Source organism: Empidonax traillii, unplaced genomic scaffold, assembly GCF_003031625.1.
Source record: "Empidonax traillii isolate 1590-97213 ecotype Southwest subspecies unplaced genomic scaffold, ASM303162v1 scaffold34:size3740991, whole genome shotgun sequence".
Taxonomy (NCBI): domain Eukaryota; kingdom Metazoa; phylum Chordata; class Aves; order Passeriformes; family Tyrannidae; genus Empidonax; species Empidonax traillii.
The window spans coordinates 1,013,697-1,029,843 of NW_020955227.1; the positions used below are offsets into that span (position 1 = coordinate 1,013,697).

Sequence of the window (16,147 nt, forward strand, 5' to 3'; positions counted from 1 at the left end):
TTTTGGGAACAGTCCCTATCTTCACTACTTGCAAAGACGCCATATCCTGCTCCTGCTGACCAAGGGACCAGATGCTGGGGCAGGACTGGACCCTCAGGGCCTGGACAATGTCTGGATGTGGCAATGCTGGAGGGGCAATCTCCCTTTTATGGTCCAAGGTCAGGCAGGGAGGTGTCCAAGGCCCCAAAAATTCTGGGTGTCTGCTGGGGCAGCCCCATCCTATATGCTGAAGGAAGCTGCTTTCTTCAGGCACAGGCTAATATTTAGCCACAAAACACCTTTATAAATCAGTAAGCGTGCACAGAAACCAAGTGAATTAAAAAAAAAAAATTTAAAACAAACAAACAAACAAAAAAACCCCAAACCAAAACAACCAACCAACAAATCAACAATTTAAATTTAATACATGCTTAATGCCACAGTGCCCCATGCAACCCCCAGGCTGGGGGATCCCTCCCTGCACCCCTGGCGAGTTCATCCTCCCACCCCACCCACCTGGGAGCTGATCACAGCCAAGGCCATCCAGAGCTGTGTTTGCTCTGGGATTTGGGACCTGATTGCAAGAGGCTGGTGGGATATCTTGTCCCTCCCGGGACCCTGCTGAGTCAGGGATTGTCCGTGGGTGAAGGGAACATGACTGAGGGGCGAGGGGATGTCTGGGAGGGAGGGGAGAGGTGCAAGCTCAGCGCGCCCTGAGCCACGTGCCCCCACCCGTGCGGTGGGGAGGGACAGGAGGAGAAATGACCCTGTGTCCCCTCCTGTCCCTCGGCTGTGTCAGTAGGGGTAGGGAGAGACGGAGATGAGGAGGAGGAAGATGCTGGGTGCCCTCTGCCCGCCCGGGGCCAGCGCCTGCACCTTGAGGCGGTGGGTGCCAGGGTCCCGCAGCGGGCGCAGGGTGGAGAGGATGCCACGGCCCTGCTCGGTGCGGAGGGCGAAGGGGCTGCCGGGCTCCTGCTCCAGCAGCGTGAACACGGGGCGGTGACGCAGGGCGGAGCCTGGGGTGAGGTGCACCACGTCCCGGCGGGCAGCGATGCCGAGGGGCAGGGTGAGCAGCTCGTACCGCAGCGTGGGGGCCCCGGCCGGGCCGCAGAACGGGGCACAGCGACCCACGCACAGCCTGCAGGGCAGATGAGGCAACGTGGGATGTGGTGGGTGACAGGGAGCAGATGGGACACCTGGGTCCATGGTGACACGAGAAGCATGGAATGAACACCCCAAGACCCACAGCACAACTCACCCTGGGCTGGAGCCTCTCCTGTACCCGGCTGGGCATGGCACATCCACACACTGGGCACCTCCACGGGTGTTGAAGCACATCTGGCTCGAGCTACACTGGATTGTGCCCTCTGCACACTCATCCGTGTCTGCAGGGAGAGAGGGAACAAGTCTGAGGGTACTGGGGTGCCCATGGCTGAGGTGGAGGTTCAAACCCTCACTCCCACCCCTTCCCACCCCTTCCCCGGGCTCTCAGACACTGGGGCAGCAGGACAAAAACTCAGGGTCCATGGGGTTCTGAGCAAGGAAACAACCCTCCCATAGAAGGAGAGAGACTTGCAGCCCCAGGAAGATGACACCCAGGGCACTGTGGGGACTGGACATCCCCCCTGGCACCCCCACACTGACCATGGCAGGTCTTCCCATTGGACATCAGCCGATAGCCAGAGGGGCACAGGCAGTGGTAGCTGCCCAGGCTGTTCCTGCACTCGTGCTGGCACTGGTTCGACTGGCACTCGTCGAGGTCTGTAGGGTGAGAAAGGTGAAGGAAAAGCATCAGCCCCCTCTGTTGCCCACTGCCCAGGGGCAGTCTGGCTCTCACCTCCCTTTCCCAGCACAGCCAGGACCACAGGGTGCAAACAAAGTGTGGGGGACAGGGCAGCGACGGGCACAGGAGTTACCCTTTGGAGACAAAGTGGCCTCTGAACAATCTGCAAACACCTTTCCCTGACACACACACTCACCAGCACAGGTGCCATTCCTCTTGACATAGCCCGTAGGGCAGGGGGGGCCCCGGGCACCCACCCCTGCATCCTTGGCCACGCGGCGCAGGGCGAGCTGGGTGTAGAAGGACCGTCCCCGTGGGCGACTGCTCGGCCCCAGCCAGCGCCGAGGGGTGTCCCGGGACGTGCTGCCCGCTGTGTCCCCTCCATCTGTCCCTGCTGTGCCACACTGTCCTCCCGGCAGCAGGGTCCTGCCAGGGGGGCACAGGCACTCATAGGAGCCCCGCAGGTTGCGACACTCGAAGACACACGGTGGGGGAAACTGCAGGCACTCATTGATGTCTGGAAGAGGAAAGAAACGAGGAGCTGCAGCTGGATGGGGAAACTGAGGCTGTAGCAGGGCAGGGGGGTGACCACAGCCCTGTGGCCAAGTACATGTACCCTGAAAGCCCAGCTCGTACCCAGGCAGGGCCAGCCAAGGCCCAGGGTGCGGTAGCCAGCAGGGCAGGCACAGCGGTAGCTCCCTGCAGTGTTCTGGCAGAGCTGGTTGTAGCGGCAGGCGTGGGACCCCTCTGAGCATTCATCGACATCTGGGCAGCAGAGAGAGGACAGGGTTGGGGGGACGGAAAAGTGGCACCAGGTGTCCTTCACCATCCTCATGCCCACCTCGGGAAGGGTCCATACCAATGCAGTAGAGCTGCCCAGGGTCCAGGATGAATCCCAGTGGGCACTGGTCTCCATCAGCCCCTGGGATTGAGCAAAGAGAGGGAGAAGGGACATGGTGCTTGCACCCTCACAGACACCCAAGGATCCTGGTGTCTCCATCCCCACCCTTGGGACTCCCCTCATTACCTGCATCGAGCGAGGCACGGACCTGGAAGCGCAGCTGCTCTGTGGCCGGGTCATAGGAGGCTGTGATGGCTCTGGCCCGCAGGTGCTGCACCCGGGGGGGCTGTGGGCCCACAGCGGGGTCGTACACGATGGTGTGATTGCAGCGGGCACGGAGGATGTGCCCATCCCGCAGGAAGCTCTGCACTGAGCCCCCAGAGAGCTGCCCTGTGCCCGTCTGCACGTAACGCTCGCTGAAGTCCTGGGGAGGGGCAGGGAGAGGGGTCAGGCCATGGACCCTCCCCGTGCTCCCAGCACGGGAGTCACAGCCCCACAGGGAGAACGGGCAGCACCAGCACCTGCAGCAGCACCGCGGCCTCGCCGAGGCTCTCCGGCACGGAGCCGCTGATCACACTGTCCAGCCGCAGAGCACCAGTGGCATCCACGCCCCGGGCGAGGTGGGTGACCCGCAGCAGCTCCCCTGCCAGGGGGGAGCGGTGAGCAGCAGCCCACGGCACCCCCAAACACAGCTCCACCTCTGGCTGAGGAGCTCAGCCTGGAGATGGTGCTTGGGGAGATGGAATCTGAGCTCCCCCAGGAGCTGACCAGGCTCCCCCCTGCCTGGCACTGCTGGAATCCCTAACCTGTGGCAAACTCCAGTTGTGACTCGTGCTGGAAGGTGCCCTGGGTGAGCAGGAACCCACTTCGGGTTGCCCCGCCAGCGTGTGCCAAGGACCAGTAAATGGGGGCGATGATGGTGACCAGCACCCGCATCAGTGGTCCTGGAGATGGGAGAGAAAACATGTCACCAGGGAGCCAGCACTCTCCTAAGGGGGCACCCAGCCTGCCCCGCTCCTCCATGCCCACAGGGCACACATGTGGATGCTGCTTTTGGTGGAAAAAGGAAATAAAAATCTTTCCCCCAAATTTTACACCTGACACAGGTCAGAACCCTCCCAAGGCTGAGGGCAGAGGTGACCACTCACCTACAGTGGGTGGGATGCTCCCGATGCTGCTCTGGATGGTGGTGGTGCCAGACTGTGGGTCATCCAGCATGCTGGCATCGATGGGGGAGACACCAAGCTTGTGGGCGTTGATCACACCAACCAGGCGGCCCCGTACTTGGTGCAGCTCCCCTAGGGCAAAAGAGATGGGGTCAGGCAGCAGCACTGGGGCTGTGCTCCCATGGGATAGCAGGGTGCTTCCCTGACTCTCCTCTCACTCATTTCCTTGTCAAGAAAACTATGTTTTCTGGAGGTGAAAGCAGGAGCAAGGCACGCAGTGTCCCTGCATGACTGCAAGCACAGTCCCCAGAGACCTCCTGGCTCCGAGCAGTTGACAAGGGATGCTGTGAGTGTGGCCCTGTGCCTCATCACACCAACACACACTGACATCCCCAAACCCTGCTCTGTATCTAAACGTCGTGGTCCTGGCAGTGGCCCCAAGCTTTTATTTGCTTCTCCAGCGTGCCTGGCAGCGAAATGCCAGCAGCCACGCAGGGGCACGCAGGGCAGCTGGACTTTCCTCTATCCAGCCAGGCTCTCTGCTCCTGAGGGGCAGCAGGAGAGGATGTGCCTGTGCATTTAGAGAGCCCCTGGGAGATGGGAATTTAATCACGGGCAGCAAGTGCAGGAAAGCTGAGGAGAGGCGAGTGTGGGTTGGCACACGGTTGCTGCTGGGGCGAGGGTCTGTTTGGGCTCAGACCTTCAGCTGAGCAGTGGAAGAGAGGAGAGGGCAAACCAGAGCATGAACCACAGGGTTCAGAGCAAGCAAGAAAAGGCAACATCTCTCCAAAGCACCACGCTGGAGGTCTTACTCCAGGGTGTAACAGTGCTGTGGGCAGCCCCAGCCCCCTGACCCAGCCAGAAGCCCAGGGCAGACACTCACCTTGGACATGCAGGGAGCCGTGGGCGATGGCAGAACCCAGGGCATTGCGAGCGAGGCAGGAGTATCTGCCAGCATCATGGTGGGCCACAGCGGGCAGGAACAGGGTGGCATTGGGCAGCACACGGGCATGGGGACCCTCAGGAAGCGGCTCCCCATCCCGCTGCCACTCCACGGAGGGGGTGGGCTCCCCTGACACGACGCAGTGCAGCAGCACCCCCTGCCCAGCGTGGGCTGTCACCGCTCCTGGTGTCACTGCCACCACGGGGGCGCCTGGGCAAGGAAAGGGATGCAGGCAGTGCCGCAGCATTCCAGCAGTTCTGGGACCGCTCCCCAGGGATGAGGGATGGTTGTGGGGGTGAGGGGCGGCACGGTTTGCAGTCCCTTAAAAAGAGGGTGCAGGGGTGGGTAGCACTCACTCTGCAGGACCAGGGTGACAACCTTTGCTGCTGTGCCCGCACCATTCTCCGCCACACACCGGTAGTGCCCTGCATCAGTGCTCTAGCAGGACCAACAACATTAGCACAGTGCCATGAAAGCTCCCCAAAATGCACCATCACTCTGAAGGCCCCACTCACCCCCACAGCGTGGATGGCCAGGGAGCCGTTCTGCAGCTGGCGCAGGCGCCCACCGGCCACCACCGGCACCCCGTCCTTGCTCCAGCGGATGAGGGGCTCAGGGTGACCCTGAGCATCGCAGTCCAGGAGGGCATCACCTCCTGGGTGCTCCACCTGGTACGTGCTGGGATCCCCCTGTATGATGGGTGCCTCTGGGAAAGGGAGAGAGGGGTGGCAGAGGAGGGGGCTGGCCGGGCACCCCAGTTTCCCTGCCAGCACCTACCTCTGACGGAGACAAAGGCGGTGGCCCTGACGGCACCGGCGCTGTTCTCGGCGTGGCACACGTAGGTCCCGCTGTCAGCACGGGTGGCTGCCTCCCGTTGCAGGATGCTCCTGCCACTCTGCCCCGACACACCATCTGCAGGGTGCAAACCCCCCCAAAAACTGTAGTAACCAACAGGTTACAACCCCACACAGCCAGACACGCTGGCAACCCAGGGACCCTGAAAGGTGGAACAAGGACTAGGATGGCACCAGGATCACACCCTCCCCCAAGCTCAGCACCCTCTGCCCAGGTACCAGTGATGAGCTGCCCGTTGGCCGTCCAGGAGAGGCGGGGCTGGGGGCTGCCCACGGCGGCACACGCCAGGTCCAGCCTCTCGCCCCAGTTCAGGGTGATGTCTGTGGGCAGGAGGGTGAAGGTGGGCAGGGTGTGGATGAAGAGGGAGAGCTGTCGGACTGCCCTCCCGGCCGAGTTCACTGCAACGCAGGAGTAGCTCCCAGCATCCCCTTCCTGCACAGGGAAAGAGGAGAATGAGAGGGGTCAGCTTAACTGAGGTCCAGCTGCAGCCCTGAGTCACTGAGCTACCGCTCTGCTAGTTGTTGTGCATCTAAAAAGTGACAGCTTGGCCACAGCCACTTCTTCCAGACCACCTTAGGAAACCCACACTACCCTAACTCTCCACCCTCTGTGTCAAAGGACTGCACAGGGCTCGCTCTATGAAATATATTTTGGTAGATATATCCAGCAGCAAAAGACACTCGTTCCTCAGCTCTCTGACTTGACAGCTGGCTCAGTGGCAGGAGGGGAGGGTACTCACCTGGACATCCCGGAGCAGCAGCTCCCCGGAGGGCAGCACAGTGGCCTTCCCCCCACCACCCCTCACCAGGGCTCCCTCCCGGCTCCAGGACACGCGAGGCTCGGGGACACCACGGGCAGCACAGGGCAGCAGCACCTCCAGCCCCTCCAGGACAACCAGCTCCGGCGGGCCGGCCGCGATGACGGGGGGCACTGGATGGGGCAGGAGGGAAGGGACTCGCTCACACCTCAGCAGCCACATTTTGGTATGAGGTGCTGGGGAAGGGGCTGAGCAGAGCAGGGGACAAGCACTGGGGCCCCAATCGCTGCCGCACCTTGCACAATCAGCCTGGTCCTCCCCGCAGCGGTGCCCGAGGGGTTGCGAGCCACGCACAGGTAGGTGCCCGCATCCTCTGGGGCTGCTCGGAGGAGACGCAGCCGCCCATTGGGGAGCACCTTCAGGCCAGGTCCTGAGGGGAAGGGAAGAAATGAAGGGCAGGATAGGGACTGCTTCCCCCACAGAAGTGCATCTTCCCAGGGAGCCTCTGTGGAAAAAGCTCCAGCAGCCAGCACATCCACCTGTGGGCAGCAGCCGGGAGAACCCACGCACAGTGACACCCCCTCACCCTGCTAGAATGCCTACAACCCCCTGGCACCCAAATCTTCCCCCAGGAAAAGGCTGTGTGGGCTCTGCTGTCCTCCAGCAGGCTCCTGCTCACCTCCAGCGATGCCAACACCATCCTTCTGCCAGGTGACCTCCGGCCGGGGGACGCCCGTGGCCTCACAGGACAGCACCATGCTGGTGTTGACCATCACCATCACCATGCCGGGCAGGGGCTTCAAAGTAGGGGGCTCTGCAAGTAGTAGGGAAATGCTGCCCATCAGGGCTACCCTGAACAGAGGGCGCAGGAGCCCCAGAAGGGGGACCCCCGGAGCTGTGCTTACCGTGCACCGTCAGCCAGAGGTGCTTTCGGGCCGTGCCGGCAGCGCTGCGGGCCGTGCAGGTGTAGCGGCCGGTGTGTGCAGGCAGCGCCTGCCTGATCTCCAGGGCTCCTGGAAGACAGTGGGCAGAGGGGAGGCAGCGGGAGGGCTGGCAGGGACCCGCTGTCCCGCTGTGCCCGTGCTGCCCTGTGCATGTACCTCTGGGTAGGACGCGGTAGCCCCCTCCTCTGCTGCCCAGCTGAGCCCCGTCCTTGCTCCACGACACCGTGGGCGGGGGCACACCAAAGGCATAGCAGGTGAGGACCACAGGGGACAGCCGGGTGACAACCACATCCGTGAGGTCATCAGCGATGGTGGGGGGCACTGGAGAGGAGAGGGAGGGAGGTGAGCAGGGATGCATGGCAATGCTGAAGGGGATTCTGTCCCTGCACACGTGGATTCAGCTATTTCCCCTCTTGCCTGCCCTTGTGCCCAGTCCTCGAGAGGGAATCCAACCGTGGGGGGGCTGAAGCACACCCACATCACACCCAAGGAAGTGACAAATCCTGGGAAAGCCACTCTCAGCAAGACCCCAGCCCTCAGAACTCACCGTGGACAGACACGAGGAAGACCTTGCGTGCCTCTCCGGCAGCGTTGGTGGCGATGCACTCGAACCTCCCCCCATCCCGGGGACCAGGGCTGGTGATGAGCAGAGATCCTGAGGACTGCAAACTGCGCAGGCAGAGCACACAGAGTCACCCCGTCCCACGGGCAGCAGTGGGAGGGGGTAAAACCCACCTTACAGAGGTGGGCGAGGTGCCCGGTGCTGAGGGTACCTGTAGGTGCCAGGTGGAAGGTGTGGGTTCAGGGGGCGACCGTCCTTCTCCCACCTGATGTGGGGCTCGGGGGACCCCCAGGTGTCACAGCCCAGCGTGGTCGGTTGCTGAGCCAGCAGGGTGAGGTTGGAGGGCCCGGGGGCGATGGCAGGAGGGACTGGGGGAGGGCATTGTGGTGATGAGCAGAGGACAGCAGCACATCATTGCACTGATGAGAGCAGCCCAGCAGTGGTGGGTTGCAAAGGGGCAAGCTTAGGAAGGATCCATCTGGCTCTCCTGCTTACCCAGGACATGGAGGTTCAGGCCTCGGCGGTCAGAGCCGGCAGGGCTGGATGCCATGCAGAGGTAATAGCCTGAATCTTGGACCTGGACGGGGTTGATTTGCAGGGAACCTCCTGGCAGGAGCTGCAGCCTGGGGAGGGAGAGCAAGGAAGCTCTGCATGGCTGGGCTGCATCCCACAGCGAGCAGCTGATGGGAAGGTGACAAGTGCCACTGCAGTCATATGCAGCTCGTGCCCAGTGAGCTGGAGTGGGGACAGAGCACAGCTCTTCACAGCGTGACAGTGCTGCCTCTGCTCCAGGCACACCAAATCATCTACTGATGTGGAGGGTGGCAGTAGCTGAGTGCCAGCTCTTGGTGTCACCAACGTGCAGAGCCTCATACCTGTCACTCTCAGGAAAGGGCAGGAGCTGGCCGTCCTTCCACCATGTCACCCGGGGCACGGGCCACCCCTCTGCCTGGCACAGCAGCACAGCTGAGCTGTTCAGCAGTGCTCTCACCTCCTCTGGACCTGGCTGGATCTCTGGGGCCACTGTGGCAGCACCACAGAAAGTGGGGGACAGGGCTCAGGGATGGAGGATGCCAGCCCAGAGCAGCACTGCAGGCTGGGCATAGTCCAGCCCCATCATCCTACCATGAGATACCCCATAATATCCCACTTCCCTGATTAAACAGGGAAGGAGCTGGCACTCAGGGCCAGCCAAGGCCAGTGGAAGGGAAGCACTCACCATGGACCTGCACTCGGAGGCGCAGGCTGGTATCCCCCAGGGCGTTGGTGGCCCTGCAGCTGTACTCCCCCCCATCCACTGCCCGCACAGCCTGGATCTGCAGGAAGCGTCCCTCGGCCAGGACCCGCCTGTGGGAATCCTCCTAAACCCCCAGGAGCTCCTATCAGCAGCATTCCCTGCATCAGCCCCTGCCAGCCCCTCAGAGCCGGTGCAGGTGCATCCCCCAGTCCCTGCCCGTGCACCACCCCTGGTCCCGTCACAGGTACCTGCACTGGGGAGCCCTCCCGGTGCCACTCCATGTGGGGGGGCGGCTCAGCATCCTCTGGGCACTCCAGGATGAGCTGCCCCCCTGCCACAGCCGTCATGACAGGGATCTCCCCAACGCTCTCGATGCTGGGTGGTGCTGTGGGACACACATCAGGGAGTCAGAGGGTGTGCAATGTGTGTTGGACACCCCCATGCTTGTCCCCATAAGCCATGCCTAGGCCTCCACTCTGCAGGACCATCACCCTGTGCTCCAGACCCTTCTTTGGAGGTTTTTACAGCCCCCACCAACCCCAAAGAGGAACGCAGGGATGCTCCAACTTTCTGGTCCCCCATCCTGCAGCACCCTCCCCACAGCACTGCTGGGGCCACACTACCTTGGATGCTGAGGTGGAAGCTCCTGCTGTCCTCCCCAGCAGGGCTGGTGGCCAGGCAGGTGTACAAGCCAGAGTCAGCCACCTATACAGCCAGGAGAGGGAAAAATTGAGGCACAAAAGAAAATGCAGGTGGGGAGAAGAAAGAGGAGCTCCTACCTCAGAGCTCTCCACACGGAGGGTGCTCTCATTCCCTGAAACGAGCCAGGGCCCTGCCAGCAGCTGTCCATCCTTCTCCCAGGTGACAGTGGGCATGGGGACACCCGTCACCACACATGTCAGCTCCAGTGGGGTGCCCACGGCGATGGACATCTCAGTGGGGTGGGATGCAGCCTCGACACGGGGTGGCTCTGCAAGGAACATGGCAAGGCAGGAGGACTCATCCCCTCATTGCCCCCCAAAAATTGGCTAAGGTGCCCTTCCCAAGTCCCAGGGGAATGACACACACCCATCACCAGGAGGTGGAAGGCTTTGCTGGCCTCTCCCACCTCATTCACCACCAGGCAGGAGTACACCCCTGTGTCAGATGGCCCCACGGCTGCCAGGTTCAGCCGTGGGCCACCAGCATCTCTGTGCTGCCCCAGGGGCTCTCCATCCTTCAGCCAGGTCACTGCTGGTGTTGGGGACCCAGTGGCTTCGCAGGTGAAAGTGACATCAGAGCCCTCAGCCACCATCTGCTCCTCTCTGCCCTCAGGGTTCTTCAGGACAGGGGGCACTGGGGAAGGAAGGATTTCTTTTTAAAGTTGGATCCTCAGGCACTGGGTTTGGTAGTTCCCTGGTGTCCAATGAGCACACAAAGGTTGCTCAGCCTTCCTTCAGGATACTCTGGGACTGCTTTCAGGCTGGTCCTGCCTTGCTTCATCCCCTCCAAGCCCACGCCAGCAGCCAAGGGATGGCTCAGGACCCTGTTTGGGAACAGGGAACCCTAACCCTAATCCTAATGCACATGCACAACATGTGCTCTGCCAGCAAAACCAGCGCCTGGGTGCCCCCCACTCTCCTCTCCCCAAGCCCCGCCTATCCCATACCCTGTATCTCCAGGAGGAAGCTGCGATCGGCCACCCCTGCCCGGCTGGAGACGACGCACGTGTAGAGCCCAGCATCGGAGACCTGTGCCTGGAAGATCCTAGTCCAGGGAGTGGGGCACAGGGGTGGGGAGGAGACATCAGCTCGGGGTGACCCCCTGCTCCCCAGGGTCTCCGGGCTGACGCTCAGCCACCTCGGGGTGCAGCCGTGGCCATCCCCGCACGACAACCTGGGTACCAGCCCCAAAGCCTGCGGCTGAGCATCACTCCAGGGTCACTTCTCACCGGAGGACGTGCCCGGCCGAGAGCAGGGTGACGCGAGGGGACAGGCGGAGGGGCAGCCCGTCCTTCAGCCAGCTCACGTGCAGCGGAGGGGACCCCCGTGCCCAGCACTCCAGCGTGAGCACCGCGGACAGGACTCCTCGCACCACCTCCGGGTCACCGGCACCTCTCTCGATGGTGGGAGGGACTGGGGGAGGGGGGGACAGAGGGGATGATGGGGCTGTCGGGGGCGGGTCGCCCTGGTAGTGCCCCGCAGATCCCGGCCCCGCTCACCCAGCACGCTCAGGGTGTGCAGCCGCGTGTCCTCGCCCGCGCTGTTCCGGGCCAGGCACGTGTACGCCCCGGAGTCGGCGGTTTGGAGACCCTCCAGGAGCAGGGAGCTGCCATCCGGGGACATCCTGTGTGGGAAGGACAGGGAAGTGACCTGTGTGCCCATCCCTAGCGTGCCCACGGGGCAGAGGTGCTCTGTGCTTGGTTGCAAGCCCAGGGATCAACTGGGACCGTGCCAGGGTGACACAATGACCATCCTGGACACCCACGATGGTGTTGTCTCAGCAGCTCCCAGCAAAGAGCTGGCACGAGCGTGTCCCAGACCAAACAATGGGAAGAAGCAACAGAGCTCAGCCTGCCTTGCATGGCAATTTTGCACCTGGGGAAACTGAGGCACAGCGGTCACCCCTCGGGTGATTCCCCCACCCAGACTCACCGAGCACGTGAGGGGGGCTGCAGCTCCAGGGGTTGCCCATCCTTCAGCCAGGAGATCTGGGGGGTGGGCTGCCCCTGAGCCCGGCACTCCAGCCTCACCCTGCCGCCCTCCAGCACACTGTGCTCACTGGGGACCCCTGCACTGGTGATCTGGGGGGCCACTGCACCGAGAAGAGAGGGATGCTGAGGGAGAGGAGGGGGAGGAAGGCTCCCCGCCGAAGGAGAGCCCACAGGGACCTGGTTGCCTCAGGGAAGCCCTACCTCGCACCAGCACCACGAAGTCCTTGCGTGTCTCGGCCCCTGGACCCCGTGCCAGGCAGGTGTATCGGCCCTGGTGGAAGGGCTGGAGGGGGCTGAGCTGGAGCTGGGCCCCCCCAGACACCAGGCCCTGCTCTGGGCTGCTCTCTGCAAGGACACAGGGTGAAGAAGACTGAGCAGTGCTCCTCCACTGAGCCCTCCCCAAGCTCATTGTCGTGCTACCCCCTTCTCACCCCTGGGACCCAGGTTTGGGGACACTGTTAAAGCACAGCAGAGACTTTGCAATGAGCGCTGCTGGTACTTTACAGGAGAAAAGAGCCACTGGTTTTGGGGCAAACCCCTGTCCCAGCAGGTACCCCAAGGGCTGGTACCCAGAGAACTCACACCCACATCCCCCTCCATCAAGTTTCATACCCTCACCTCATTTCTTCAAGCCTCAGGAATGAATCTGAGGTCTCTTAAAAGCACTCAGGGAAAACAACTCTTTCATACTCTGCCCCCTCCCTGTGAGCTCCTGAGGGTCTCTTTCAGCAGGGTTGGAAGTGGGGAAATTGAGGCAGGACTCCTTCAGGGGAACAGGCTGGGGATTGCAGCCCAGCACTGTGTCCCCTGCACACATACCCAGAGGGCTCCCATCCTTCAGCCAGGTGACAGTGGGCACGGCCACCCCGGGGACTTGGCAGGTCAGGACAAGGGGGGTCCCTATGTCAGCTTCGAGTGTCTCCTGCTGCAGGTCCTGGATGCCTGGGGGCTCTGAGACAGAGGAGCAGGGATGGGGGTGTGAGCAGGAATGCTCAGACCCTGAGAGGCAGAGCTCCTAGCTGAGCCCTCACACTCACCATGGACGTTGAGGATGAAACGCTTCTCATCCTGGCCGGCCACGTTCAGTGCCACACACGTGTACGTGCCTGAGCTGGAAAGCTGCAGGTGATGGAGCTGCAGCACCCGTGAGTCTGAAAGAAGTCAAAAGCAGGGAGTCAGGTCAGGCTGGAGCAGGACCACCCCACCAGCAAACTGACAGGGCCCCCAGCAGCTGGCCAAGCTCCATGTAAGAGGAGTCTGGCCATCAAAATCTTTCTTTGAGGTCTGAGGCCTCACTGTGCACAGAAGGAAAGGGAGCTGAGCTCCTGTGGGGTGGCAGCACAGAATTTTCGGGATGCAGCCTTTGGAGCCCAGAGGAGATGATTTGGCAGCACGTGCTCACCATGTGGTACAGCCAAAATCTGAGCTTGAGTCCCATGGGCAGCACCCATAAAGGGGGGTGAGGGAAGTTAGAGCCAAAGGCTGTGCCAAGCTCCAGAGCACAGACTATCAACCCTGCTCATCCCACCGTACCTGGAGTGATGGTAACCCCCTCACTGAGCTGCAGGATGTGGCCGTCCTTGTACCAGGCGATCTCAGCAGCCGGGTGGGGTCGGACATCGCACACCAGTGAGACGCTGCCATTGACGATGCCATCGATGCTTTCAGGGTTTGTGTCCACGATCCAGGGAGTTTCTGCTCCAAAGCATCCCAAAAGACAGTGCCATAGGGGAACCATCACCACAGAGGCTGAGTTCTCCCCAGGAGGAAACATGCACAGAGCATCTCTCGCCTGCTCGGAGCATGTGGCACCTCGACCTCCTTGCACAGGGTGAGTGTGACAAGCATTAGAGGACAGAGGCAGCCATGCAGTTCCAGAGCCACGGGAGACTCCAGCAGGTGGAGGAGGAGAAGGAGGAGCCAGAAGGGGGTAAATCAGTGACCCACAGAAGGTGAGAAGCCTTACCCTGCACAGTGAGGGCAAAGTGCTTCTCAGCGGACCCAGCCGGGTTCTCAGCCACACACGTGTATCTGCCAGTGTCACCCGCCTCCACTGCAACCACCTGCAAAGGGGGAGCAGGGCCACACTGAGGGCTGCCCCGAGCCAGGGAGCTACTGGGGCTCCCATGGGAACCAAGCTCCTGGTGAGACCAGGGCAGCCTCCTCTAGGAGGAAAGAGTGCCCCATCCTCTCACACGTCCCTCCCTGGCACAGCCACCTGCCCAAGGGGACACTGACCTGAAGGACTGTGCCACCCTCCAGGATCCGGTGCCGTGGGCCAGTCACAATGGGGACATCATCCCAGAGCCAGGACACTGCGGGCTCCGGGTGCCCGGTGGCTTCACACTTGAAGTGGACGGTGCTGTTGACGGTGGCCATCACCTCCTCAGGCAGGTCCTCTGTGCCACCCCGGATGGCCGGGGCAGCTGGAAGCAGGCGGTTATGGGGCTGCCGTGTGCCTCCAGCCGATATCCCCCCGGCCCTGTACTCACTCAGCACCTCCAGCTCGTAGTGCAGGCGGTCCCGTCCCGCGGCGTTGGCCGCCTCGCAGGTGTATCTGCCCGCGTCCTCCTCCCGCACCGCCGGCAGCTGCAGCACCCGGCCCCCTGCAGCACAGCCACAGGGACACATCTGTGGGCTGTCCCCTCCAACCTCTCCATGCACACACCCCTAATGCAGCCTCAGTGACCCCACAGGTGCTGTGCACGCTGGCGGGAGCAAGGGGACAAGATCCAACCTCTGCACTCACAGCTGCTGCAGGACTACCCCCCAAACCCCACAGTGGGGGTTTATGCTCATTACCTAACAGCATCAGCACCCCTGGGCCGGGGGAGAGGGGCTCCCCGTCCTTGTACCAGGTGAGCTGGGGGGTTGGGGTGGCACTGGTGTCGCAGTAGAGCGCGGTGGGCTGGTCAAGGACAGCCTGCCGGTGCTCTGTCACCTCCCCATCCTGGTCTTCCTCCCGGTAGAAGATCTCGAGAGCTTCTTGGGGGCTTGTTTGCTGCTGGAAGAGCGGGGGCACTGCAGGGACAGGCTGTGGTCAGCTGTGGGGAACAGGGACTCACACCCCCAGGTGCAATCGCAGCACCTTCCCAGGCCTGACTAGGGCCAAGGAGATGTTGTTTTCCATCAGGCATAAACTGTTTTCCTGCTCATCCTGCTCTGCTCCCACACAGAACCCCATCAAGGACCCCTCCTCTTGCTGAGACACCCACTGCTCTGGGTGTAGGGTCTCCACCCAGGGCTCACCTTGGACATGCACAATGAAGTCCCTGTCGTCTTCACCCACAGCGTTGGTGGCCACACAGGTGTAGTGCCCCGAATCTGAGGCACTGGCTGGTTTGATCTGAAGGACCTGCCCCTCACTGAGGATCTGGAGGTGTCCAGTGCTTTCCAGGAGCTACATGGAGATCCCAGACCCAGGGCAGGGAAGAAACAGAAGGGCAGGAGGAGAATTAGACACCCAGGAGCAGGACAGAACCCATACAGCTATATAAAGGGTAACTTCCCATTCCATCCACCTGGGACAGTCCCCAAACCCAGCAGCTCCTCCTTGGTCACAGCTGGGACCTCACCTGCTTGTCCTTGTACCACCGGATGGTTGGCTCAGGCACAGCCCAGGTCTCACACTCCAGCATCACCGTGCTGTTGACCTTGGTTTTCACCTCTTTCACGGCAAACTCCCCCAAAGGGTCATCTCTGGCAATCCAAGGAGGAACTAGTGGGGAGATGCAACAGAGCTGGGATGAGAGAAGAGCCCCCCCAGGGTGCCCTTGCTCTGCCCTGATCAGTGACAGGCAGCACCTCAGGGCGGTGCTGACACCCAGAGATGGACCCTTGGTAAGTGATGTCCCTCAGGTGTCTGTACTGGGACCAGGGAGAGGAAGGGAGAGGGATAAGCACTGGCTTGGTTACAGTAGTGGGGTCACAGCTAGAATTAGGAAGGCCATGGAGAGCTCCCGCACCCAGGACCTTCACGTCGTAGTTCTTCACGGCCTCCCCATCCTCGCTGGCCACGATGCAGCTGTACGTGCCCGCGTCCTCCTCCTGGGCGTTCAGGATCTGCAGCCCGTGGCCACCTGGGCAGAGGAGGTCTCCTGAGAGGGTCACTGCTCACAGTCACAGCTGTCTATCCCCAGTGCAGCACCTGAAGGCATCTCAAGGGACCTACTGACCACCCGCCAGCCTGGCTCGAGGGGGTCTGGTGCCAGGCTTATAAAAACCAGCACTGAGGAGGCTCTAGCTGATACCAGAGGATGCAGCACAGGGAAGAGCAGCATCTACCTGATGGGTCTGAGCCCCTTGGGTCCTGTAGGATGATGACTCACCATCCCACTGCCCTGGACCAAAGCCAGACCAAGAAAAGGCCCTGCTCCCACTTCCCCAGA

The 16,147-nt window shown here is 62.0% G+C and overlaps 1 protein-coding gene across 1 annotated transcript in view; it reads right to left on the reverse strand.

The window, feature by feature from the left end:
- Positions 1 to 763: 763 nt before the first annotated feature.
- The window catches only part of HMCN2 (hemicentin 2), a 33,806-nt gene continuing 18,422 nt past the window's right edge, over positions 764 to 16,147 (reverse strand). Inside the window, exons 36-79 of the mRNA XM_027877872.1 lie at positions 15,725 to 15,838; positions 15,335 to 15,477; positions 15,009 to 15,159; positions 14,562 to 14,780; positions 14,252 to 14,365; positions 13,998 to 14,185; positions 13,726 to 13,822; positions 13,293 to 13,454; positions 12,797 to 12,910; positions 12,579 to 12,710; positions 11,961 to 12,104; positions 11,701 to 11,860; positions 11,268 to 11,392; positions 10,998 to 11,181; positions 10,716 to 10,813; positions 10,136 to 10,402; positions 9,847 to 10,037; positions 9,691 to 9,772; positions 9,316 to 9,452; positions 9,050 to 9,191; positions 8,706 to 8,853; positions 8,326 to 8,453; positions 8,042 to 8,198; positions 7,816 to 7,937; positions 7,425 to 7,589; positions 7,230 to 7,337; positions 7,004 to 7,138; positions 6,620 to 6,754; positions 6,307 to 6,497; positions 5,786 to 5,999; positions 5,490 to 5,624; positions 5,228 to 5,418; positions 5,069 to 5,150; positions 4,653 to 4,922; positions 3,752 to 3,901; positions 3,410 to 3,547; positions 3,125 to 3,246; positions 2,790 to 3,027; positions 2,622 to 2,684; positions 2,399 to 2,527; positions 1,959 to 2,279; positions 1,624 to 1,740; positions 1,238 to 1,364; positions 764 to 1,117 (exon numbers count right to left, since the gene is read on the reverse strand). Of these exons, the coding sequence (XP_027733673.1) occupies positions 775 to 1,117; positions 1,238 to 1,364; positions 1,624 to 1,740; positions 1,959 to 2,279; positions 2,399 to 2,527; positions 2,622 to 2,684; positions 2,790 to 3,027; positions 3,125 to 3,246; positions 3,410 to 3,547; positions 3,752 to 3,901; positions 4,653 to 4,922; positions 5,069 to 5,150; positions 5,228 to 5,418; positions 5,490 to 5,624; positions 5,786 to 5,999; positions 6,307 to 6,497; positions 6,620 to 6,754; positions 7,004 to 7,138; positions 7,230 to 7,337; positions 7,425 to 7,589; positions 7,816 to 7,937; positions 8,042 to 8,198; positions 8,326 to 8,453; positions 8,706 to 8,853; positions 9,050 to 9,191; positions 9,316 to 9,452; positions 9,691 to 9,772; positions 9,847 to 10,037; positions 10,136 to 10,402; positions 10,716 to 10,813; positions 10,998 to 11,181; positions 11,268 to 11,392; positions 11,701 to 11,860; positions 11,961 to 12,104; positions 12,579 to 12,710; positions 12,797 to 12,910; positions 13,293 to 13,454; positions 13,726 to 13,822; positions 13,998 to 14,185; positions 14,252 to 14,365; positions 14,562 to 14,780; positions 15,009 to 15,159; positions 15,335 to 15,477; positions 15,725 to 15,838 (6,893 nt within the window). The 3' untranslated portion in view covers positions 764 to 774. The remainder of the gene's footprint in view (positions 1,118 to 1,237; positions 1,365 to 1,623; positions 1,741 to 1,958; positions 2,280 to 2,398; positions 2,528 to 2,621; positions 2,685 to 2,789; positions 3,028 to 3,124; positions 3,247 to 3,409; positions 3,548 to 3,751; positions 3,902 to 4,652; positions 4,923 to 5,068; positions 5,151 to 5,227; positions 5,419 to 5,489; positions 5,625 to 5,785; positions 6,000 to 6,306; positions 6,498 to 6,619; positions 6,755 to 7,003; positions 7,139 to 7,229; positions 7,338 to 7,424; positions 7,590 to 7,815; positions 7,938 to 8,041; positions 8,199 to 8,325; positions 8,454 to 8,705; positions 8,854 to 9,049; positions 9,192 to 9,315; positions 9,453 to 9,690; positions 9,773 to 9,846; positions 10,038 to 10,135; positions 10,403 to 10,715; positions 10,814 to 10,997; positions 11,182 to 11,267; positions 11,393 to 11,700; positions 11,861 to 11,960; positions 12,105 to 12,578; positions 12,711 to 12,796; positions 12,911 to 13,292; positions 13,455 to 13,725; positions 13,823 to 13,997; positions 14,186 to 14,251; positions 14,366 to 14,561; positions 14,781 to 15,008; positions 15,160 to 15,334; positions 15,478 to 15,724; positions 15,839 to 16,147) is intronic.